The 26,417-nt window shown below is 44.5% G+C and overlaps 1 protein-coding gene across 6 annotated transcripts in view; it reads left to right on the forward strand.

The window, feature by feature from the left end:
- The window catches only part of LOC115150117 (receptor-type tyrosine-protein phosphatase mu), a 303,522-nt gene that overhangs the window by 207,394 nt on the left and 69,711 nt on the right, over nt 1–26,417 (forward strand). For 3 of the 6 annotated variants that reach the window (XM_029693071.1, XM_029693087.1, XM_029693110.1), the window contains 3 exons: nt 373–447; nt 3,842–3,977; nt 6,919–6,948. In XM_029693071.1, coding sequence (XP_029548931.1) covers nt 373–447; nt 3,842–3,977; nt 6,919–6,948 — 241 coding nt within the window. The remainder of the gene's footprint in view (nt 1–372; nt 448–3,841; nt 3,978–6,918; nt 6,949–26,417) is intronic. The other 3 variants (XM_029693079.1, XM_029693094.1, XM_029693103.1) reach the window with 3 other exon arrangements.

Here is a 26,417-nt window from a genome sequence, read left to right on the forward strand (position 1 = left end):
CTAGCAGAATGTTTATATTCAGTCTCATATCTCTAGAATGGCTCCCTCAGGTTTGTATGAAATTCCTGTGTTAGTTCCCTCCCTGCTGTTCACGAGCACACAACACAAACAAGTAATTAACCAAGCTTCTGGGATGATTACTAATGTATGGAAACATAACCGTTGCTTAACCAATGCCAAGCTTGTGAACTATGTGTAACCTTCTATTCCTCCCTGAGAGAAGTATCTCTTCCTCTCTCCCTCCTACCGTTTCTCTGCTCTGTGTGATTAAGGATGTTTTCCTGTTTGCCTCTTTGCTTCAACCTTGCCCTCTTCTCCTTCTCCCTCAACTTCCTGCATGTTGGCCTGGAACAACTTGTTATTTTGCCTTAGCCGCCATAATCGTGACACAGCTCACCACTCCCTACATACGCATCGCCCCCGCGGCTGGCGACAACCAACTAACAGGTCAGACCACCACTACAACTTCCCAGCTCTCTCCTCGTGTGTGTGTGTGTGTGTGTGTGTGTGTGTGTGTGTGCATTCTAATGTTTTATAACATCTGTTTGTTACATTTTGTAGCGTGTCTCTTTAAGTCTTAACAAACAAGATGTCCACTGCCATGTTTCAGAGACCGTCAAGGGTTAACTAGGTTACCAGATTTCTTATTTTCCACTTTGTATTCATACCTGTCATTTGGTCAGTATTTATCCTATTCATATCTTACAGATAGTGTGACATGGGATTTGGTACCTTGAACACCTGGTTGTGTTGCAAAAACATAGAATGAGCTCATTTTCATTCAAGGCAGATGTAGGAGTTGTGAGTGGGGAAAAAAAGATCAATACAGGCCTCTGCAGCGAGCATGAAACCGAGAAGCTGCACACTCTGGCATGCACGACAAAGCCATCCTGCTCAACCTGCTGTCAGAAAATTACATTCAAATATTTACCAGGCAGGCACGGCTTCAAAGGAAAGGTGACAACTTTCCTCCTTCTGTTTATACAACAAGCCAAATGATTCTACCCAGTCACACACAGTCAGACACTGTGAAATGGAAAATGTTCTCCTGTAAAATATTTAACCATGGACGTTTTAGGCTTGTTACAGGTCACGGGGAATAAACATGATTTTTTGAGGGGAAGAAAAGGGAACGTTAGGTTGATGCAATGTCCTAAGTACACACACACACACACACACAAAACATGTATGTTAAAAACTTTGGACTTGAGTACAAATTGTATTACAAATTTGTAACATAGTTTGAGACTTAAAATGTTCAATTTTCCCTTAAGTTATGAAACTAAACTAACTTCTACCAGTTAAACTCCAGTTAACATTTTCTAAAAAATGAGTCAGAAACGTCTAGTTTTAATACAACATGGACAACAACGTGTAGATAGGAGTGACCTGGCAGGGGTCGTTAAATATCAGCATTTGTTTTATTTACACTGTTTACGTCCTCGGGACATGATAAATGTAAGCAGTGGAGGCCGCTGTGTGTTGTTAACCAGCTCTTGTGGTGTTTCAGGCCCCGACGTTTACACACCCTCCCACACAGAGTTACAGAGGAACACCCTATCCCCCAAAGCACCTCGCATAGTTTGAGTTTGACATGAAACGGCCTCCCTGAAAGCCTGAAAGCTTCACTCCCTTCTTCAAAGCCGGAGATATCTGCCGTTTAAACTTGAAAAGGACCAGTGTTTTATGCCTCTTGGGGCATTCAGTTTGCTTTTGACCCATAAACAGAGATGTCAAGGAGAGGATTTGAAGTAGAAAAGCTTGGTGTGAAAGTAAATAGTTAGAAAGTCCAAAACAGCTGGAGATGTTTTGACGTTTTCCGAACAAACTGGAGATACCAAGGGAGTCAAGCTGACCTTGACTGTTCAGTCTTTTAGTTTGGGAATATTTTTAAACCCCCCCAATGTTTTCTGTATTTTTGCCCACGCAAGGTTTACCTGATAAGAGTCTGACATCCTCCTTACTGCTTTCCTTGAAGGCCTTTTCCTCACCACCTAAACCCCTCAATAGCTCTCTGGTTATCCAAAGAGCTATATCTAGTGGTATTCACAATTATATGGAATAACTGATCAATTGATAGCAGACATTTGCGTTCTGAGAGACTGCCTGCCTGGTAGGTGAATGCTAATGACTGTCCCCTCTGGACTCAACATGGAAGGTCGGCAGGTAGCCTAGCATTTAGGTCGTTGGGTTTGAATACCTGAGCCAACAAGATGAAAAAAATCTGTCTGTGCCCTTGACTCTACTTGCTCCAGGGTCAGTGTTGATAATGACTGACCCTGACTGTGACCCTCACCCTCAGAGTCTCGGGGAGAGTTGGGATATGCAAAAAACACATTTCAATAGGACAAATATAAGCACCGATCAGATTATCATCCAAGGACATGGTCAACCTTGGTGTGGAACCTGAAGGGTGGTCACCCTCTCTCTCCTAGGCCCTCTGTACTCCAAGCCTACCCTCTCCTCTCTCCCTTCACTTCACCCAGACTCACCCTTCGGAGTAAAACAAATTGTTACCGTGGAATAAGCCACCCGTTTGTTGGCCCCCCTATCCGTCACAGCGGTAACAACGATAGTGATGGATGTTGTCACCCTTTGATTGAAGTAGTGGTGGAGGAATAGATTCGGGGGCCGGGGAAAATTGAACGACGTGTCCTGACTATTTTTCATCCCAAACTCATTTAGCGTGAGGAAATGGATAGTTCATCAGGCCGCGGGTTGACGTTCCATCACATTATACAGTAAACAGGAGAGCAGGAGGCTCTCTCTCGTTCTGTCTCGTTCCCTCTATCTATCTCCTCTAACTCTGTCTCTCGCTCTCCTACTTTCATCTCTCTAACTCTCTCTCTCCTCTCGTTTGTTTCTCTCCTTCTCCTCTTCTTTCTCCCTTTCTCCCTCCCTCAGAGGGGAAGGTCCCAGTACTAGTGAAACAGTGGCTCTTCTGCGACGCTGCGAGGGGCCTGGTTATCTCATTGGAACAGATTTGAAATGCCTTGGCCCTCGGTGTGATCACCCGCCACTGCCTGCTTTGGGAATAAATTGCTCCCTAGCAAGTAGTCCCCCTCTCCCTTTCCCTTATTTCGTGTTTGTGCGCTGCCGCTCAGCGCACTACAGAACATGACCCAGATTTGAATATCCAAACCCAACAGAGGCAACGTGCTCGAGCTTTGTGTCGCCCGAAGACAATGGGTGTGTAAAAAGGGACAGTTAATGAGTTTATCTGGAACTCTCAGGTGCAGGAGCTGAGGCGAGGGCAAATTACTGCATCATTTAAGGATTGGGGGGAAGGATGGGGGGTAAGATAGTAGTGCATAAACACATAATGCCAGGAGGGAGGCTGGAGGACAGACAAGGTAGTGCACGGCTGAAGTGTAGAGCAGCTGTGGAAGCCAGAGAGAACATGCAGCTGTCGTCAGTCAAAAATCAGTTTCATCACATGGAATTTAATGTAACATGGAAAGAGGCCTGCTTAGCATAGTATGAACTTTCACACAGTAAGGAATCAGTATTACAAGGTTGGTCTTTTCCTGCCATATGGAAAAGGGATTGTACGATGCTGGAGTTTTCCAACTCCTAACTCCAGTTAGACCACCCGGTAGACTTGAAGACAGCGTTGTCGTAATGAACTATAACAACAGTGTAGGAATTCCCCTTCTCATTTAAAACCTTTCCCTATAGTCTTACATAGTCAATGCTTCACTGGTAACGGGTGTTGTCTTAACCCTGCATGAGTCCTTCATGAGAAAGGAGTGAATGACGTGACAACCATAATGATGATGATGACATGTATCCAAAAATGGCCGCCTGGTGACGGTTGTAACCCATTCTCTTTTACCATCAGGGGCTGCGACCAGGAAGCCTGACGCGGTGGAGCCGGAGAAGCAGACGGACCACACTGTGAAGATCGCCGGGGTCATCGCTGGTATCCTCCTCTTCGTCATAATCTTCCTCGGCGTGGTACTGGTCATGAAGAAAAGGTCAGACTCCCAAACTGTCTTTGTACTGTCACCTGTATGGAACAGATGCAGCCACTAAAAATGCTATTTCCACGATATGTGTCATTTCTGTACAGACAATTTGTGTGTGCAATTAGTCTACAACTTTTTAGAGTCTGCAATTGTATACTATGTGTTCCTGTCTACATTAGAGCCCTTTGTCAACACATCAAGAGTTAGTGTATTGAAAGAAGGTTTGAATGTTCCCATGTTCCCTGAGGTCCAGCGTTACCCTGATACTGTAGATTAACGGGAGACTTGTGTGCATCGTGTAATTACATGAAAGGCCAAATCAAATGAATTCCCTCTGATTGTCGCTTCACCTTCAAACCCCCTGCATCGTCAACGTCAAGGCTAAATCGTTTATTTGATGACACTGATAAGCACCATTTAAAAATGTTTAATGGCACTGCTATACGGTATGCATTGAAATATTCATAAAACAAATACCACTGTATTAATGACCTCGGCAATGGGAATAGGAAAATATTTCAGAGGCTTATCTTGTGGCAGGAAAAACTAACAAAGATAAGAGGGAAAAATGTATGAAAGCACTATTTGTTTTCAAAGAGTCAGAGATGCCTGTGGCTGTGTAGCTGCAGGCTAGTTTACATTAGCCCGAGTCCAATGCAAGAGGGGGGGGGGAAGAGAGCGAGGGGGGAAGGGGGGAAAGAGGTGGCAAGTGCTACACAGCAACCCCAGCAACTGATGCTGAGCAAATAGCCAAGCGGATGCTGAGCAGATAGACAAGCGGATGCTGAGCAGATGGACAAGCGGATGCTGAGCAGAGGGACAAGCGGATGCTGAGCAGAGGGACAAGCGGATGCTGAGCAGAGGGACAAGCGGATGCTGAGCAGAGGGACAAGCGGATGCTGAGCAGAGGGACAAGCGGATGCTGAGCAGAGGGACAAGCGGATGCTGAGCAGAGGGACAAGCGGATGCTGAGCAGAGGGACAAGCGGATGCTGAGCAGAGGGACAAGCGGATGCTGAGCAGATAGACAAGCGGATGCTGAGCAGATAGACAAGCGGATGCTGAGCAGATAGACAAGCGGATGCTGAGCAGATAGACAAGCGGATGCTGAGCAGATAGACAAGCGGATGCTGAGCAGATAGACAAGCGGATGCTGAGCAGATAGACAAGCGGATGCTGAGCTAAGCGGATGCTGAGCAGAGCAGATAGACAAGCGGATGCTGAGCAGATAGCCAAACTGCATCCACACGCATGGGTGTAGCGCAATGGGAGTTTGGTCAGATTTCTCTGGGGTATGTTCTCTACCCTGCTCTCAGTATCTAGAGCCCTCAAACTTTACTCCTCATCTAATCAGGGGGGACACCAGGTGGGTGCAATTAATTATCAGGTAGAACAGGAAACCAGCAGGCTTGAAAGTTGTAATAGTAGAGTGCACAAGGTGCTATTTCTAAATTGGGTAGTGCATCATCAGTCCCTCTTGTCATGTCAGTCATTACATACTGTAGAGAGCTATTAATAACTTGTCAGAACTGTCCAGATCACCTAGCCCATGTCAGCTAGTGTTTTTTAGCTAGTGTTTTTAGCCTCTAGATTTTGTTGTAATGTTTGAGTCACTCAAATATCACATTAATACACATTATTACATACACATTACACAAATATCACATGAATACACAATACATGGCAAAATGTATTTGTATTGCTCGAAAATTAGCTTTTAAAACTGGGGGAGGGGCCGCACAGGATGTTGCCCAATACTGAAATGGGGGCCTGAGTGAAAACATGTTGGAACCCCTGATCTAAAGGGGAGTAATGTGGTTTCATACTGGACGGTTGTCAGTATAGCTATTGTTCTGTATTTCAATCCAATGACTATTCATTAAATCATGATGACCTTCATGTTTTATTAACCGTTTTTTATTTCAGCGATTCTAATCGGGAATCAGGGACCAAACCACATCAGCAATGGTTTAGTTGTGTCTTTGATGGTCGCACAGTGTATGTGTAAGAAAAAGTAGAGGCTTGTGTCTCAGAGTAATAACTATGTTCAACGTTAGTGTTGTTTTTGTTATTACTGCCCAATGTTCTACTTTGTTCCTTCTTGGATTGTCAAACATGTGTAAGAAAAAGGAGAGGAATATGTTTCTGAATATTAAAGTTGCTGTTGTACAAACATGTTATTCCAGCCAGTTCCTGATAAACTTGCTCTCTAAACACAGCTCCAATGAGCTTCCTCCCCTGTCCTCTTCCTGCACTCGCCCACTCTCCAATAACACTACAGCCCACCTATCATCTCAATAACAGCCTCTCACCTTCACTAAGGCGCAGGTTGGCCTTTATTGTCATTGCCTGGAGGCAGCTCTGCAGAGTGGTCACTAGCTGGCACAGCCACAAAGTCATAACATCTGATTTTAAGCCTAACCTTAACCATACTGCTAACCCTAATACCTAACCATAACCTGAAATTAAGACCAAAAAGCTAATATTTGTTTTCCTACATTTTTAAGATATAGCCAATTTTGACTTTGCAGCTGGCCCATCTAGCATAAATTGCTCAGTTCTGCCTCCAGGGCAAGACTCATGACAATAAACGTCAACCTGCCACTAATGAACTATGTTACCTACAATTCTCTCCTGCAACACCTGCACACCTGACTTGCCAATCAACAGGTCACTCCGCCCACCCACTGTAACTGAATGTTGTAACTCTGGGCCCTCACCCTCTACCCCTCCACGCATGACGTTGTCCCCCCAAGCAACCACCTTGCCCTCACAGTCGTACTCGTAAAAAACGTCACTTTATGCCTCCATATCGTGCTTTTTTGGGGGGGTTTCATTTCTATATATTTTTCTCCAGTACATTAATATTTTTCCTTTTCCTTTCCTTCCATTCCATTTCCCCCTCCTGTCCCCCACCACTGCTTATATCCTACCACCACCCCACTGGGCAGAAGAACCTATCACTCCTACACTTACTACCTGTAAGTAACCCACTTTGTGACTGAAAACGCTTAGTGCCATGCTTTCTCGATCTGCGACCACCACCTTTATTTACCATGCATGAAACCTCTGGTGACTTTTCTCTCCTTTCAAACTGCCAGCCAGGGCTTAATTGGTCTAACATTGGCTAACGTAAGCTAACAGCTAGCAGCTAATGTAAGCTAACGGCTAGCAGCTAACGTAAGCTAATGGCTAATCTACTCACCTCAAGATCCAATTTGAAGTCCAATTGCCAATATCAAAGTGGAATTGCAAACATTTTTACCAGATCATTTATAAATAATGGATAACATATATAATTGATCTAAATTAATTGAAAAACTGACACTCAAATGAGGCAAAATGCTTCTTTCTAAATTGTGACGACGTTCCAGCCAATGCTGTAGTTTGAAAGGGGACCTTGACCAGTCACTACTATTATAAAACAGTTAGAAAACCTATAGACGTAGATACTACTATACTTGTCCATAAACATAAATGGAGAACTCCGTTTTCTCCTTGTTTTGTGCTTTCTAGATTATTTTGTGCTTTATTGACTAAGAGGGAAACTGTGTTCTCTGTAACCCAAGTAGCATTGCTCCATTGGAATGGCCAACTAACCCAGCCCGTCCCATTTTCAGAATATCTGCGCAGGCATGAGACAATGAGAGGGGGTCAGTTTTGTGTCCTACTCGCCTCTTGGCCTAACCATGTCCCAGAATCCACCTCAACACGTCAACTCCCATGATCCTCTCTGTCCGTGGTCATTTCGGTGCTGCTCATTTTTCCATTTTTTTCTCCATGTTTTAGTTCAGTTGTTTTTGCAAGGCACTGTTGACACCATGTAAATTCCTCATCTGTACTCTGTTACAGTGGTGCTAAAAGCCTACTGTGATGGTGACGACAGCTTTGTGTATGATGCTATGCACTCTGTGTATGATGCTATGCGCTCTGTGTGGTGGCAAAGGAGCAAAGAAGGGCTGTAGCAAGCCTTGTGTAATACAGCTATGCTGTAGTTACAGCTATGAATAAGAGTCTGCTAAATGTCCATAGGGAGAGAACACATACAGTGCCTTTGGAAAGTATTCAGACCCCTTGACTTTTTCCACATTTTGTTACGTTACAGCCTTATTCTAAAATGAATTTAAAAAAAAAATCCTCAGCAATCGACACAATGACAGTGAAAAACAGGTTTTTATAAATTTTTGCTAATTTATTATAAATAAATAAAAAATACCTTGTTTACGTAAGTATTCAGACCCTTGGCTATGAGACATGAAATTGAGGTCAGGTGCATCCTGTTTCCATTGATCATCCCTGATGTTTCTACAACTTGATTTGAGTCCACCTGTGGTAAATTCAGTTGATTGGAAATGATTTGTAAAGCCCGACACCCGACTAAAGTCCCACTGTTGACAGTGCATGTCAGAGAAAAAACCAAGCCGTGAGGTCGAAGGAATTGTCCGTAGAGCTCCGAGACAAGATTGTGTCGAGGCACAGATCTGGGGAAGGGTACCAAAACTTTTCTGCATTATTGAAGGTCCCCATGAACACAGCGGCCTCCATCATTCTTGAATGGAAGAAGTTTGGAACCACCAAGACTCTTCCTAGAGCTGGCCACCGGGCCAAACTGAGTAATTGGGGGAGAAAGGGCCTTGGTCAGGGAGGTGACCAAGAACCCGATGGTCACTCTGTCAGAGCTCCAGAGTTCCTCTGTGGAGATGGGAGAACCTTCCAGAATGACAACCTTCTATGCAGCACTCCACCAATCAAGCCTTATGGTAGAGTGGCCAGACGGTAAAAGGCTGATGACAGCCCGCTTGGAATTTGCCAAAAGGCACCTTAAGACTCTCAGACCATGAGAAACAAGATTCTCTGGTCCGATGAAACCAAGATTGAACTCTTTGGCATCAAGTCTGGAGGAAACCTTGCACCATCCCTACGGTGAAGCATGGTGGTGGCAGCATCATGCTGCAAGGATGTTTTTCAGGGACTGGGAGACTAGTCAGGATCGAGGCAAAGATGAACTCCAGAGCACTCCGGAGCTCAGACTGGGGTGAAGGTTCACTTTCCAACAGGACAAAGAACCTAAGCACACAGCCAAGACAATGCAGGAGTGGCTTCGGGACAAGTCTCAATGTGCTTGAGTGGCCCAGCCAGAGCCTGGACTTGAACCCAATCGAACATCTCTGGAGAGACCTGAAAATAGCTGTGCAGCAATGCTCCCCCATCCAACCTGACAGAGCTTGAGAGGATCTGAGAAGAATGGGAGAAACTCCCCAAATACAGGTGTGCCAAGCTTGTAGCATCATACCCAAGAAGACTCGAGGTTGTAATCGCTGCCAAAGGTGCTTCAACAAAGTACTGAGCAAAGGGTCTGAATATTTATGTAAATGTGATATTTCCTTTTTTTAATGAAAAAATGAAGATTGTGTAGATTGACAAGAAGAGAAAAAAAACAATTGAATCAATTTTAGAATAAGACTTAACAAAGTGTGTAAAAAGTAAAGGGGTCTGAATACTTTACGAAGGCACTGTACAGCCCAGATATGAGGACATTTTATATTTTTCTATTCTAGTTATATCCCCCCTCCCCTCTATATTTGGAGCTTGTTGCTTGGATTTCTAAAGGAGAGTTTTTTTTCTTGGTGTCTTCCAGAAAATGCTGTTTGGTTTGTTATGCCCAATTAACTCTCCCATAGAGGGATGAGCAGGATTCTTAAAGCGGGAGATGTGGTGCTGTCTTTCCTGACTTCCGACTTTTCTCTTTCTCCTTTCTGTCCCTCGTGTTCTCACGCTTCCTCCCCTTATCTATTTCTCTCCCTGTATCTGGTTCCCTGGTCTCCTCTCATGCTCTTCCCCTCTCTCTCCTTCTTCCTCCCTCTCCCCCCTCTCTCTCCTTGGCCGTTTAAGGAGGAGTAATATGGTAAACGGTGTGAGATTATGCCGCTCAGTTCGCGTCAGGGCCGCCGAGCCAAGCTCATGTTTAACAGCGAGTTGCTTGCCGCTTGCCTCAGATTGAGCAGTCACACGCACCCGGCGCTCTAATGAAATATTGAATGCAGTTTGTCTTTGATCCGACGCGCCATGTGCCAATTACAGCAGAGAGGGCAGAACAGGTGGAGGCAGGGGAGAAGGAAAGAGAACAAGAGGTCTCTGAGGAGAGATAGATGGAGGCAATTCACCATTACCTACCTAGCCCTCCTCCTTCCCTGTATCTGTACAGTATATAAAGTTGTACTTCATTTTATACTCGCTAACTCCAAAGGTAGGCCAAGGTCTGTCCAGTTTTTAAATTAGCGTTACTAATGGTCCTTTGGGATACATTGAAGTGGAACAGATCAGGTAGTAATTGGTACAGTCTATGATACTTTGTTTAAATGGACTGCTATGAGGTAGAAGTGTTGTATTAGATTGGGTAAGAGCTATAAGGTAAAGAGCACTACGGTCTCCTATAGCCTGAAGGCCTCTCAAGTTCCACATCCCAGCTGAGCTAAATGCTGAGTTTAGGCTGTTGCAGGCTGCTAGCCTAACGTCCCAAATGGCGCCCAATTCCCTATATAGTGCACAACATTTAGTAAAACATTGTGTGCTAAATATGTGACTAGGGTGTCAGTTGGGATGCAACCTGGCTGTGTGACTAATGCAGAACCGCCAAGATCCCTCCATTATTTCCCTGGAAGCCTTTTCTGAAGGCATGGTAAAACATCTTGATAAAACAAGAGGAGTATCTGCCTGGGATGAAGAATGAGCTGAGCGGGACGCTTCCTCTCCATCTTCCCTCCCCGGCGCTTCTTTCTTTCTCACACACTCCTATACGCATGCGCGCACACACACACACACACACACACACACACACACACACACACACACACACACACACACACTGAGACAGAATGTGTGAGCACTTCCAAGGGAATCTAGAGAGAAGGCCCATTTTAACTGTGAGCTTAAAGCAGCCAGGTGTGCCCTCGCCGTGTGAACAAAACCTTAATTAAATCCTACAAGGAAGGTTTCTCGCAGAACAAGAATGAAATTAATTGCAACAATGGAATGCGCATTTGTCTGGCTGACAGGCACTGTCATGCCGAAGAAGAGCAGGGAATTTGGAGAAAGGAGGAGGTGGTGGGATGACGAGAAGACCATTTGGCCCGTCTGTTGGGAGACTCGACAAGGTTGTCCTTTAACTCCCTTTGTCATTAGGGTGACAGGTCATTCTTGAACGCGGCAAAGCCCAGTAGGGGAATTTACAGGCTGCTAGCCTAACGTTAGCCTTTAGCACCCAGCCAGCACACGCCGCAAATAAGCCGTCCTCTCTGATGCTCGTTACATGAGAGGTGGCAGCACTTGCACGCCGCGGACCTAATAAAGGTGTCTCGTGCACACACACACACACACACACACACACACACACACACACACACTCCTAGCCCTGTTTGTGTGCTAATGGTCGGCGTACACAGACACTGTCTTCACCTCACCACAGTTTACATTCACGTCACCCTGCGATACGTTAATGTCACTCTTCCGTTACTCATTCGATTAGCATACATAACCCCTAAAGTGCATGTGTCTATGAACAGCGTGGTAAGTAATGTTGCCAAACCTCATAAGCAGCCCATTGGAGTGTGTAATGTGATTATAGAATAGCATCTAAGTACTGTTCTGTGTTCAGGTTCTCAATAGAACCTTCACGTTATATGATCTGACTAGAGGAACTGGAGTGGGATGGAAAATGGGGACACGTTGTTTGCCTGTTAAAGCCACCATTTTCCCATGGTCTTAATGAAATGGGTGACTGTTTACAGTTTGATGGTATCAGCAGCCAGTTACTACACCCAACTGCCATTGTATCAGGGGTCGAGGGTTGTTCAGTTGGGTCGTTGTGGAGCACGCTTTTGTGTTGTGGCTCCGGGGCTAATGAAGGCCCGATGTCACACAGGGGCTCTTTCTCTTGGGAATAAAGGAAGTGCCGCCAACACTGGTGACCCTCAGGGTTTAAACTCTGGTAAACGGTGTCGGGGGTGATTGGAACATTTCTAAGAGCTCCCGGTCTTAATTCAGCTCTGCCTCCAGAGTCAATTCACACTAGATTCATTTGGTTTGGGAGCCCAAAAGAGCTCTTCTCTTTGTGTTGCTGACTTGATCAGGAGTGTTACTAGATCAGCCTCTTGTCTGATGCCGCCATTGTAAGCGGAAGTCAAAGTGTAGATCCAAGTACAAGTAAGAAATTACTGCTCACGCCACGAACATAAAGCCTTTGATTCGGCGACTACATTTCCCATTAATTTTGTGTGTTAGGCTACCGTAGGGGGAGAGCTGGTCATTCAATTAGGTGTTTTCATTTCTCTTTCTCTCTCTCTCTCGCGCACATTTTTGGGGGTTGGCGTGTTTTTCCCCAGTATCTCTTAAGACTGTTTATTGGTTTTTGTTGATTTTCAGCTAGGCAATTACTGAGGCGACACTAAATTACAAGTTGTCTTTCTCTCCAATCTTCCAGGCTTTGAGTTCCTTCTCAGTAACCTTGGTTTTCCAGATGGTTGAATGGAATGAATAGAAAAGCATACCTTATAGCTGAATTCTAGCTAACATAGTATTAATGTTACACTGTAAAAAAGTGTACAATCATATCTGTGTGCTTGTAGAAGTGCTTTTCCATTTTTTTGTGTAAGAAGAGACATTTCCTTTTCCATCAATGACACAACATACTGTAAATGAAAAGGGTTGTATAGCATGTAGCTATCTGTAACATGGAAACATACTCTACATATCTGTCTAGATAGATATGCACATGTCTTTCCAAACAGTCTTGATGGAACCAACCATGCTTTATGAAATGGGTGTAAGCAGCTTGAAATATTAAAGAGTAGCATGTCATGATTCTACATGAAGGAATGGCAAAGGGTTCCGTCTTCAGAGTCCCTGGTCAAACATCATTAGGTTTAGTGGTATGTTTTATTTTTCAGTGACTTGTTAGTACAAGAGAGTGTACACAAATATGGCTGTTAATAAAGTTCTAGAACATCCTTTTATTTAGACTGTTGGATAGTGCCCTAGGGTGTCAACAGCTAATCCCCACGCCAGGCTGCTGTTTATACAATCAATTCCACTAGCTGGTTCTTATGTCTATGTATGATTTGTTTCGAATGTAGCCTAGTTTCTCTACATGGTTGAATGAATTTGCCTTCACCGAGGTACACTAGCTAGCCAGTGAGGAGGATAGCTAGTCTCGTCTCAGTCTCTGTCTCTCTCTGTGTGTGTACAGCTCATGTGGAGGCTTCCTCCCAGCATCACCTGTAACACTGTCATTAAACTGTCTGAGTGGTATGGCTTAGTATTTCCCCTCTCCCTCGCACACTGTCCCTCCCCTCAACAGATCACGGAAACCATCAGGCAGACGTCTTGTTATTTATTCATCTATAAAGACCAATTCAAATTGCAAATGGAGCCGTCTCAGTCAAATCCTTTATAGGTCAACGTTATGGGTATGGGCTGTGTTTTTAAAAATGTTCTGGTATCGTAGAGAATGTGGAGGATTCATTGACATCAGGAATGTTCCAGTTCCTTTAGTACAAAATGTAAATGTACATTCTTGCAGTGCATTAGGAATTAGGTTTTGATTTTGGCTTTGAAAAAACAGTTGGTTATGATCAAATAGGATAGCCACACAAATCAGGGTGTGTCTTGATGTTTTTGTTACTCAGTAGACCATGTGTAATAGTGAGGAATAAGGACCCCAACTGTACACTCGGTGTGAGACCTAGGGTGCTGTTAACGTTCATTTTCAGCAGAGTTGAGGTCTTGTGATCTTCCGTCTTTCCATCCTTCCATCAAACTGTGACAGATGAGATATTTTCCAGTGAACCTGCTCTTCTTTGAGGTGATGCCCCTCTCTCCCTCTCTCTTTCTCTCGCTCCCTTTCTGCGCTGGCTGACACTTCGTCAGTAGCCCCAAGGCTCTCATTCTGATGCGCTTCCTACATGATCAGCCCTACATACAAATACATGTGTTTGTCCCCTGGAGAATCTAGATCAGTCCCCACTCTGTTTTACCATGGAATTTCAAGAGGTATGTCAAGTGTAGACGACAGTCCGCAATGATTCAAACTGTTACACACTGACAGTCCTAGTCATATGTAAAACATATTTATGCAGCGTTTGGCGACGTGCATCTCCAACATTCTATTAAAGATGCATTTCTGAACTGAATAATGAGGAGATGATGGTGCACTGTGTTATTGGTTCATGTTAAAGACATGGCAGCTTATTGTAATGGACTCAATGTATTGTAATATGGTGAATTATACGGACTTGTTAAGCCAAGATTCATGAAATATGAATTTATGAGGACAAAACGCTTGTTGAACAATTATATAATTCTATTCTAATTCTATTTATTCTTTGTGTGGGATTTCTTTTTTTCAAATGTCATTAAAATCCGCTTGATATTCACATTGTTGCAACATACCTGTTGCACTCCTCTCTGTACCCGTTGCTAGGTTATAGCGGCAGAAACGAGAATACAGCTTTGTGAAAGGGGTATCAGTGTTATTGTAACGAGAGACTAGGGTATTGACACCCCTTGACTTTTTCCACATTTTGTTGCAGCCTGTAACACAATACCCCAATGTCAAAGTGGAATTATTTTTTTCAAAATGTTTACAACCCCTTTGTTATGACAAGCCTAAATCAACTCAGGAGTGAAAATATGCTAAGTTACATGGACTCTCTCTTTGTCTAATAATAGTGTTTGACATGAAATGACTACCTCATCTCTGTACCCCACACATACAGTTATCTGTAAGGTCCCTCAGTCGAGCAGTTCATTTCAAACACAGATTCAACCACATAGACCAGGGAGGTTTTACAATGGAGCAAATCCAATACAACACATTACTGAGTACCACTCTCCATATTTTCAAGCATAATGGTGACTGCATCATGTAATGGGTATGCTTGTAATCGTTAAGGACTGGGGAGTTTTTCAGGATAAAAAATAAATGGAATGGAGCACATGCAAAATCCTAGAGGAAAACCTAGTTCAGCATGTTTTCCACCAGACTCTGGGAGATTAAATCACCTTTCAGCAGGACAAAAACAAGGCCAAATCTACACTGGAGTTGGTTACCAAGAAGATGGTGAATGTTCCTGAGTGGCAGAGTTACAGTTTAGACTTAAATCTACTTGAAAGTCTATGGTAAGACCTGAACATTGTTGTTTAGCAATGATCAACAACCAACTTGACAGAACTTGAAGAATATTGGGCAAATGTTACACAATCCTGCTGTGGAAAGCTCTTAGAGACTTACCCAGAAAGATTCACAGCTATAATTGCAGCCAAAGGTGATTCTAACATGTATTGATTGACTCATGGGGTTGAATCGAATCAAGATATATTAGTGTTAATAAAATGTTCTTCCACTTTGACAGAGTATTTTGTGTAGATCTTTGACCAAAAAATGACAAATCAATTTTAATCCCACTTTGTAACACAACAGAATGAGGAAAAAGTCAAGGGGTGTGAATACTTTCTGAAGGCACTGTAGCTATCTCTAATCAAAGGCTACTATATGAAAGGATATATTTCCAAGTACCACTGCTTTTCTTCACTCCCAGTCGCTGTCATTCTTTAATGATATTATGAATCCCTGATGAGCGCCTTTAGTGGACATTAACCTCGCAGGTCACACACCGCTCCTTCTGTGGTTTTATGGCACTCTGATAATGGTGAGACATTACAGGCCATCTCCAGCAGGTCTCTGTGTCTGTCCACAGCCATTGCCTCGGGCCCCTCTGCTGGAGTTCCAGAGCCCCCACTGCCAACCATTAAGATTTATCTTGGCAAAACGACAACTAGAATGGGTTTTATGCAGCGCTCTCTCTGCCTGCTGCCTTGGACAGAATGCCTCGCTCCAGTGTAGGGTACCTTTCTCCTCTGCCTCCTTCTCCTGTTGCCTAGGGGCCATCGGTGACCAACACGGCAGGAGCTTTTATGCTTTTATTTATCTGTTTGTGGGCAAAGAGGGGGAAAAAATGTGTTCTTTCTCTTTAACACTAGAACCGCCATAGGCCAACGGCCACTAACGTTTGATATTGTAAATGTAAAAAAATCTCCCCACAAAAAAGCTATGTCATGCTCCTTCCCTAACTTTTCATAAATATTTGTATTTTACATTGCTCATTTGTCAGAATTTAGAAATCACAAACAGAAAAGAGCATTTTTAACAGTTATTTATTTATTTATTTATTTAATACCTATTCCCAACTTAACCGGTCAAGATAATGCACTGTAGGACATTGATACCCAGCTAGGCACTAATGCGTCTTTATCTCCTCACTGAATGAATGACAAATGGATGAATGGGTGATAACTGTGCTTGTTACTTGAATTGAATTGAAATTAGGCCTAACTGAATGATGAGTTTGAAGAGGTTCGTTTAATTTAGAAAGACAATTGTGTAATGATGAGTTTATGCCTTTTTATCAGCTTTGGCACTCATGTATATAGCAAATCATTCGACCGCGCACCTTGCAGGTTGATTATTATTTTCTTTTACATTTTACTTTTATTTTTATTTTACGTTTAATAAGCTGTTTTATTTACTAGAACTCGAACTAATCAAATGTATTGTAATGGTAACAAAAATATGCTGCGTGTTGCAGTAGAATAATGCAAAACATATCCTTGACTATCCCAAGTTGATGAGCGAAGGGAAGCAAACGATGCCAGCCCACTGAATGAATGACAAATTGAGCAATGGGCGATAATTGTGTATGTTACTTCACAATCAAATTTAAATGAGGCCTAACTGAATGATGAGGAGGGTGAAGAGGTGGATTTCATTTAGAACAACAGTAGTGTAATGATGAGTTTGTCATGCCTATCATCGTTGGCCCTCATGTTAATCATTCGACTGAGTGCCTTGCGGGTTGATACCATTCTTATGTTTTACTTGGTAAAAATAAGCTTTTAAGGGACTGTTTTATTTACTATAATGCTGGGACATGTATTGTAAGGGAAACAAAAACACGCTATGTGTTGCAAACCTTTGGAATAATGTGAAACATGTCCTTGACTCTATCCAAGTTGATGAGCAAGGGGAACCAAACGATGCCAGTCAGCCCATCGAAACTACACCTAAACTATAAAAAACGAATTTCACACATAGTTAGCCTGTAGACAAGATTCAATTGGCAATAGTCTAATTGACAGTATTATTAGGTGTCAAATTGTACATGAAGAGATTGGCGCAACTTGTAATTTGCAGATGCAGGGAAGGGAGCATCACTTTATCAAATCCTCCTTCAGAGTCACATGCAGGTAAAACATTTTGATTTCTATATTGTATCAGAAAGAGCGTTTATATGGCCCTTACTTTTGTCAATTAACTCTCAAAATTCAAGAGGTGCAGCTCTATTTCCAAAATTTCACTTCAAGAATATCTGCACTGTTCCAGCATTCAGCACATGACCACTAGCGTGGCTGCGTCGCTCTGGCTGCTAAGCAGACTAGTAACATACTGTAAATGAATTTATTTTCTTATTTCCACACTGTTTCCTTTGACATGCCAAAACTAAATTCTAATGGACTTCTTTGATGGACTCAAACTTGGGTTTGTCGTTTTTACTTCTAGATTAGAGCAGGGTTATTGAACTCTGACCCTACGAGGTCCGGAGCCTGCTGGTTTTCTGTTCTACCTGACCATTAATTGCAGACACCTGTTGTCCCAGGTCTAAATCAGTCCCTGATTAGAGGGAAACAATGACAAAAAAACGCAGTGGATCTGGCTTCGATGTCCAGCGTTGAGGTTGAGGGGCCTACAGTAACATAAACTAATGAAAATGCTGTTATGTTCTTTGAAATAGTTATTTCTGTAAACACAACCAAATTCTAATTCTTCTGATAGAATATATGAAATGCATTTATTAGACTGTTAGAATGCATGTGTCCTTGGCTGGAAGTATCCAAAATAGGCTTTATGGCTACGTTTTTACTAGGACTTTGTAGAATTATACAAAACACATCCTTCACTATCTAAACAAATAACTATTGTTATATTTCTACATGGATATATTTCCATGAATATTTCTTTATGCATTTCATGCTTTACAATTGTTTATGTACTATTTATCAAGCCTTGGTGCTTTATGTTTGCACACCTTGCGGGTTGATATGCATCTAATGCATAATCTAAATGAGACACCTGTCAATGTTCTCAACGTGCTCTAGCTGGTACTTATAGGCTGAAGGCAATGCTCTTCTAGTGTTAAAAGCCTATAGTCTTCTTTTTCCATTTGCCTTCTCTCGTCATCTGATTCCATTCGGAGGTAGGGTTTTTTTAGGTTGAACTTTAAATGGCCCCAAAAGGTTACGCTTCTGCAAAGATCTGGAATAGAAAGGGATAAAATAAAAATATCTAGTATAGCGTTGGAGAGAAACTCAGCGACTCGGAGGGGAACGTGGGGAGTGTTGTGACCAGGCATTAGGTATGCATGTGGGCCATGGATGGGAGCTCTCATGTAGCGATGGGGGGGGGGGGGGGGGAGTGGTGTGTGTGGTAAACAACCATAACTACATCCATAGCTCATACTGTATTTCTCCACTCAGCCCCTGGATCTCTCTCCCCGTTCCCCTGGATCTCTCTCCCCGTTCCCCTGGATCTTTCTCCCCGTTCACCCGCTTTTCATTTGTCCGCCTGTCTGGATTAATTATGTTGATTCAGGTAGTTTTTTTTAAAGTTTGTGTTTTATAACGGGAGGCTATAATCCCCTCCATCCCCCTAAAAACATGTTTTTTTCGAACTATTCCACCAATGCGAAAACATCTGTAGCTTACGTATAGATAGTGCAAATCTTGTACACTAGCAGCAGAAAATATTAGCATTTAGCGAGCAAGGCCTCTTCACGATGCCGCCTTTGCAACTTCTGCACTGTACCCCAGCAGGGTCTCTACCCACCTGTGTGTGTGTGCCAGCCTACTTTGCCAACCAACACGCCCATTAAAGGGAATCTCTCATGTGAAGCCGTGCGCTTCCCTCCTACTCTGCCAGTGTCACTCATCACCCAGCCCCTTCAGCAGCGCAGCACGCCGCCGCTTCCTCTGTCGGGATTGATGACAGCCACACTGTCACAAAGTGGAGACAATCTGTCATTTGTCATCCCCCGCCCCGGCGGTGCCTCACTGAGCCAAGATGGCTAGCGTTCTTTCATTCTCTTCTTTTAGTCAATCTTGACACCAGATCATTTTTTAGGGTTGGGCTGAAAGGTTCAGCCTGTGAGCACTTAGCAGAACAAAATAAACTCTTGTGGAACATCGTTAGTGGAACTTTTTTGTACTTTGAAGTGAGACCTTTCACTGGAAGCTCTTGCAGTACTTGTAAGTTTGGACAAAATCTTACTGCCCCCCCTCCTATGTTCACCTGAACCTCTCAAAGTATTTCTGAACCTCCAACCCTGTGCTCCTCTGGCAAAATCAGGGGACCCATCGATCCAACACCTTGGGCAACACATCAGTCCCTCTACCTTCGTGACATTTTTTTCCCTGATTGGAGAGACTGTGAGGAGCACTTTCACATTTATTTTCAATTTTCTTTGCACTCGCTCTCCACCGCCGCTCCCCGAGACAGATCGAGTCCTGACATTTGCAGGGAAATGGGCTGTGCCACTGCACTTTGTCAAATCCTGCAGCTGTTTGGGGAAGGGTTTCAATCGCCCGTTCTCCCGGGTGGGTACATGAAACACAGGCCCTTTTTAGAAAGGCGCAAGCGTCTTAAATGAAAAGAAGGAAGCATCTTTCCCCTATTTGCCAAAGTCCCCAAGCAAGAATTGGATTTGAACATCGGGACAGGGTTAGTGAAAGTAAATGCCATTTTGCATTGCCTTGAGAAACTCAAGTTTTAAACTCTTTTAAAAAGTCATACTGTGCACACTACCTCTTCAGTCTCTGTAGGCCTCGCTAAGACTAATGCATACCGATCTAAACTACAGCTGTTTTTTTAATTCACAGTTTACCATTCTATCTCAAGGTAAGGAATGCACTTAGTTATTCCTGTCCAATCTGTCAATGCTGCTGCTGTCAGCACGTTAACTCTTATTATTATTATTATTATTATTATTATTATTTTTATTTTTTTAATTCACGGTAACTCTATAGTCTCCTGATTGCATGCAGATGGGGAAACCTTGGCCTTTGAGCGTTTGTCACCTCCCAAGCATTCATGTTGCCTGGATTGTTTTATTCCACGTCATTAACTTTGACACCCTCTGATTAGCTCTCTTTATTAAAACTAAGAAAGAGAATGAGAAAAAATAAACAAGTAAATGAAGTCAACAAAAACACGGAAATTGCAGCAACTTGTTTTTTTTCTCATTCTGCCGAATTAAACAAGCGTCGACACCACCGGGGCCCTAATGTCAACCATTAAACACTAAGATTCAATTACAGAGTAGGAGTAGTACTTAATCTTTCCCCGGGTAGCCATTGTTCACATTGCACCCTGCGCTCCAAGACGGAAGGAAGCCATGCTAGAAACCGAAGCTCCCTCTCCTCCAACCCCCATACTAAATCACCTATTACCCAGCGAGATGACAAGGTGCATTAAATGTCACTTTTCACAGCAAACAAATTTGGAGGAACAGTTAAAACTATTAGCTTCCTGTCGAGGGCCTCCCACTCAAATAGATGTTTGGTGGCAGCGGGGAGTCGGGCACTGCCATACGGAGCGAGCCGGCTGCGAAATCGAATCCAAGCAGATTGGTTCGGCGACTGTGGCGGGAGAGCTTCATTAACTCATAGCTGTCCATTAGCAACTAGTCATTCTCTCCGGCTTTTTAGGGATCGCATGCCGTCTCAGCGCTGAGTGGCTGTGTTTACCACAGTAAAGGCAGAGGGAAAGACAATTATATCCCGCCACGCTTCCCCCATCAGGCAGGTAGAACACCATTAAGTGGAGGCTGAACACTCAAGCTGTTAACCACCTTGAGAAAATCACATTCCGCCTCACCAAATTCTAAGAAATCTCTCTGCCACGACAAAGAAGATGGGGCCCATATAATAATCCAGCATTGTCCTTCCCTTCACAAATTTTCCATTGTTTTCTCTCCTTTGTGTTATTGTTTTTCTTTGTCTGAGACCCTTTTTATCTCGCATCTAGCCGGTGATCCATGAAGCGTTTGTGCTGGAGTTTTGCCTCCAATTTAAAAGAAACTGGGTATGACTTGTCTCCCGCTCGGCAACATGAATTCACTAAATTGGCTCAATAGAGTTTCTGCGATAACCATCTCCTTCTGTAATTTCAAAAGGCTCTTCCCAGACACTTTAATTTGTTCCTTAAGTGCAAAGAGAGAAAGAGGAGAGCGCGACCACTCAGTGACAAATCTCTGCCTCCCAGGCTCGCCTCGCAATTGAGAGGAATGCAGATTTAAATGACAAGAGGCAGTAAATTCCAAAGCGGGTGTTTGCAAAGTGCTACAGTGTCTAAGATTTAAGCTCCCGCAGTTAGAGGTATATTGCACCCTTCTTCAGAGTGGTATTACTGTCTGAAATCCCCTTGTAGTAAATCAGATTATATTAATTGCAGATATACATTTGCATTCACTTGAAATACCTGCTCGTTTAAGACACCAAACAGACCCAATATTGGCTTATCCGCTGAGTCTATTTGCATCCAATTGGATATTGTGGGATTTATCTATGTCTGCTTAATTTTCTAATAAATCTCTTGAAATTATTACAATGAATTGGATGCTGAGACTTCTCGCTACTGTAGCAGAGTTAATAAATCTGATCTCTGCTGAATTAGCTCTCAAAGAGAAAGCCCAATCACTAGGGCCTGGGGAGATTTGTTCAGACGCACTATGAAAATAGCCATAATTACACTGAACAAAAATATAAACGCAACATGCAACAATTTCAAAGTTACAGTTCATATAAGGAAATCAAGCAATATGAAAGAAATTCATTAGGCCCTAATGTATGGATTTCACATGTTGTTCACAGATCTTTAAGAAAAGGTAGGTGCTGTTTAATCAGCTTCTTGACATGCCACACGTGTTTGGTGGATGGATTATCTTGGCAAAGGAGAAATGCTCACTAACAGGGATGGAAACACATTTTGTTCACAAAATTTGAGCAATAAGCTTTTTGTGCGTATGGAACATTTCTGCGTATCTTTATTTCAGGTCCTGAAACATGGGACCAACACTTTTTTTACATGTTGCGTTTATATTTTTGTTCAGTATAGAATACCTGTCTCTCGAGATTGTGCTTGTCACTCATATCGCCAGCTCTCACAGAGTGTCTGTAATGACAAGGTCAGCAGCACTTACACTCTGAGACGTTGAGTTGAAAGCCTCCATGTACAGTGCTAGTCATGTAGTCTTCACCTGAAGGCCTGTGTCATCCCGCCTCGGCCTCTCCAGATGACCGCTCTGCCCAGTCTACAGTTCTGCATGTCAGAAGTGCACATCAGGCTGATGAAAGCCAACTGGAGAAATGCTGTGGAGTACAGCCTGGAGCAGGGGGAGCGCTAGGTTATATAGGGAAGCAGGGAGAGCGCTAGGTTATATAGGGAAGCAGGTAGAGCGCTAGGTTATATAGGGAAGCAGGGAGAGCGCTAGGTTATATAGGGAAGCAGGTAGAGCGCTAGGTTATATAGGGAAGCAGGGAGAGCGCTAGGTTATATAGGGAAGCAGGGAGAGCGCTAGGTTATATAGGGAGGCAGGGAGAGCGCTAGGTTGTATAGGGAAGCAGGGCGAGCACTAGGTTATATAGGGAAGCAGGAAGGGCGCTAGGTTATATAGGGAAGCAGGGAGAGCGCTAGGTTATATAGGGAAGCAGGGAGGGTGCTAGGTTACATAGGGAAGCAGGGAGAGCGCTAGGTTATATAGGGAAGCAGGGAGGGTGCTAGGTTACATAGGGAAGCAGGGAGAGCGCTAGGTTATATAGGGAAGCAGGGGTAGCGCTAGGTTATATAGGGAAGCAGGGAGGGCGCTATGTTATATTGGGAAGCAGGGAGAGCGCTAGGTTATATAGGGAAGCAGGGTGAGCGCTAGGTTATATAGGGAAGCAGGGATAGCGCTATGTTATATAGGAAAGCAGGCAGGATGCTAGGTTATATAGGGAAGCAGGGAGAGCGCTAGGTTATATAGGGAAGCAGGGAGAGCGCTAGGTTATATAGGGAAGCAGGGAGAGCACTAGGTTATATAGGGAAGCAGGGAGAGCGCTAGGTTAAATAGGGGAGCAGGGAGAGCGCTAGGTTAAATAGGGGAGCAGGGAGGATGCTAGGTTATATAGGGAAGCAGGGATAGTGCTAGGTTATATAGGGAAGCAGGGTGAGCGCTAGGTTATATAGGGAAGCAGCGGAGATCCTAGGTTATATAAGGAAGCAGGGAGAGCGCTAGGTTATATAGGGAAGCAGGGAGAGCGCTAGGTTATATAGGGAAGCAGGTGGAGCGCTAGGTTATATAGGGAAGCAGGGGGAACGCTAGGTTATATAGGGAAGCAGGGAGAGCGCTAGGTTATATAGGGAAGCAGGGGGAACGCTAGGTTATATAGGGAAGCAGGGAGAGCGCTAGGTTATATAGGGAAGCAGGGGGAACGCTAGGTTATATAGGGAAGCAGGGAGAGCGCTAGGTTATATAGGGAAGCAGGGACAGCGCTAGGTTATATAGGGAAGCAGGTGGAGCGCTAGGTTATATAGGGAAGCAGGTGGAGCGCTAGGTTATATAGGGAAGCAGGGGGAACGCTAGGTTATATAGGGAAGCAGGGGGAACGCTAGGTTATATAGGGAAGCAGGGGAACGCTAGGTTATATAGGGAAGCAGGGAGAGCGCTAGGTTATATAGGGAAGCAGGGAGAGCGCTAGGTTATATAGGGAAGCAGGGGGAACGCTAGGTTATATAGGGAAGCAGGGGGACGCTAGGTTATATAGGGAAGCAGGGGGAACGCTAGGTTATATAGGGAAGCAGGGGGAACGCTAGGTTATATAGGGAAGCAGGGGGAACGCTAGGTTATATAGGGAAGCAGGGGGACGCTAGGTTATATAGGGAAGGTGGCATCATCTCCAAGGTGGATACAGCACATGTGGGGGCCAGAGCGAGAGTTTTAGAACTTTAGATACCAAAGGATTAGAGTTCATCTACAAATTAAAAATGGACCTGCCTGTGGATACTTCTCAGAAGTTTAGCTCAACCTGACAGTTGGAGAAGACCCACTTGCATTACTCATTCACTGTGTGCATCGGTAAAACCCCTCCGGCGAAGTAGGGTGAAAGAGCAAAATATAGTTTCTCTTTCCTTCCATTCGTATAAATGCTGGATCGACTGACCTTGAGCGTCTAAAGAGACGGGCGGGCGGCAGAGAGGAGGAGAATGAGCGCGAGAGAGAGCGAGAGGGTGATATGACTTTCATTCATTTATGTTTAATGCTCTGACTGCAAGATGGGGTCGGACCCCGTTTTAGACCACTTAACGCTGGGGGGGGCTCCATTAGAGAAGGCCAACTCCTAGCCCCCCCACCCCTCAGGAGGAATGGGAGAGGGAGAAAGTGAACAAGAAGAGCAGGCAGATGGCATTCTAATGCATCTGGCTGCATTCAAATGGACATTGGTCACTGCAAATGGAGGCTGGAGAATATGGACACTTTGGATGGGATTCGGAGGCATTTACTACCCACCTGGAAATGAGAAATTTTCAGGTACAGGTTGCCTGGGCAGCGTCCCATTTAGATTTTTGCTATTTGCTGCTGATGGTTGGTAAGGAGGCTGGGGTGTAAGGAGGCTGGGCTGTTTTCACTCAGGAGTCGTTAGTGAGGAATAGCCAGGACAGGGTTGGCATCGCTACGGTGTTTTGGTGGAAAGTTGGCTCTCGCCAGAGACTGCAGGGTCCTATGCCAGCCTCGTAGACCCCGGTATCACAGCGCCATCTCAGGGCTGGCAAAATGTCTGGCACCCCTCATTGACTGCCTTGGCTTGCAAACGGGGCATACACTGCACTTTCTCAGCCCCCCATAAAAGCACAGTGATCACGACACAGAGGGGGACTGATGGGCGCTTGTGGGGAGTGGCTGGCCCCTAATGAAGGCTTCACCAAGGTCTTTCTGTTACTGCCAGCTGGGCGCTTGCAAAGGCACCGTTCACACACACGCTCTTTGTTGACCCATACAGCTGGAGCGCTGAGGAAAAGCAACATTAGCGAGAGAGAGCGCTCTGAAATGCTACGATTTGGCCTGATTAAGCTTGTAGAGGAAAAAGAGCTAAGTGGAAAATGTAAACACAATGTTTTTACTTTGAAAGTATGTCTTAAGTGCTATGAACTCAATGCAAGCTTTCAGCTCAAAAGGAAAGGGTTAGTCTGTTGGAAAGCAGACATTCTCATTGGCCTGTTTGCAGTTCTCTCCAATGAGTGTGATCAGCCCATAGAGTATAGAATACTAGTGGCTGATGCCATTTGTATTTCTATGGATCTGCCCCACTCTCTATCACACGGGTTTCAGCCTTCTGAAACCACACCACTGTTTCCTAAGATGACAACCCCTTTGCGTTAACCTCCCTTGGCCCCTGTGTTGCTCCTGCCGAAAACACAGCATCCCCCTTTCTCTGACAACTACATTTAACGTCTACTCTACAGTCTCCCCCTGCAATGGAGGACAAGCCATAGCTGAACTGGACTGGGGAGACTTTAAGTATCCAATCCGCTTTAAGTATCGTCTGTCTCTCTGTGCGCGAGACTGTTGTCCTAGCCGCTGACATGGGGCCCCAGGAGACTACATTAGCAGGGAGTGGGCCAGCAGATACTCTATTTAAGGGCGTCCTTGTTTCCTAGAATCTCCCTTAGTTGGTCAACCTAACGCCCTGCCCTAAGAGTCAGGATCTGGCCCACCCTAACGCACTGCCCTAAGAGTCAGGATCTGGCCCACCCTAACGCACTGCCCTAAGAGTCAGGATCTGGCCCACCCTAATGCCCTGCCCTAAGAGTCAGGATCTGGCCCAGCCCAACGCCCTGCCCTAAGAGTCAGGATCTGGCCCAGCCCAACGCCCTGCCCTAAGAGTCTGGCCCAGCCCAACGCCCTGCCCTAAGAGTCAGGGTCTGGCCCAGCCCAACGCCCTGCCCTAAGAGTCAGGCTCTGGCCCAGCCCAACGCCCTGCCCTAAGAGTCAGGATCTGGCCCAGCCCAACGCCCTGCCCTAAGAGTCAGGATCTGGCCCAGCCCAACGCCCTGCCCTAAGAGTCAGGATCTGTGCCTGTGTTTACATGACACTCTGGGGGATATGGCAGCAAAATATGCAGTGTAGCCTCTGGGTTGAATGAGGAGAAAGGTAGCTAGTTTGTCGCACTGTTTGGATGCAGTCTAGATTTCATCTCCGCTGTCCATCTCCACTTCATGAGGAGACATGAATTGCTAGCCACAGCAAGGCCTGGTGTGATGTAAGAGAACAACCACAGCAGACCTGGGTTCAAATCGCAGGCTCAATGA

This window comes from Salmo trutta, chromosome 2 (assembly GCF_901001165.1).
Source record: "Salmo trutta chromosome 2, fSalTru1.1, whole genome shotgun sequence".
NCBI classification, from domain to species: domain Eukaryota; kingdom Metazoa; phylum Chordata; class Actinopteri; order Salmoniformes; family Salmonidae; genus Salmo; species Salmo trutta.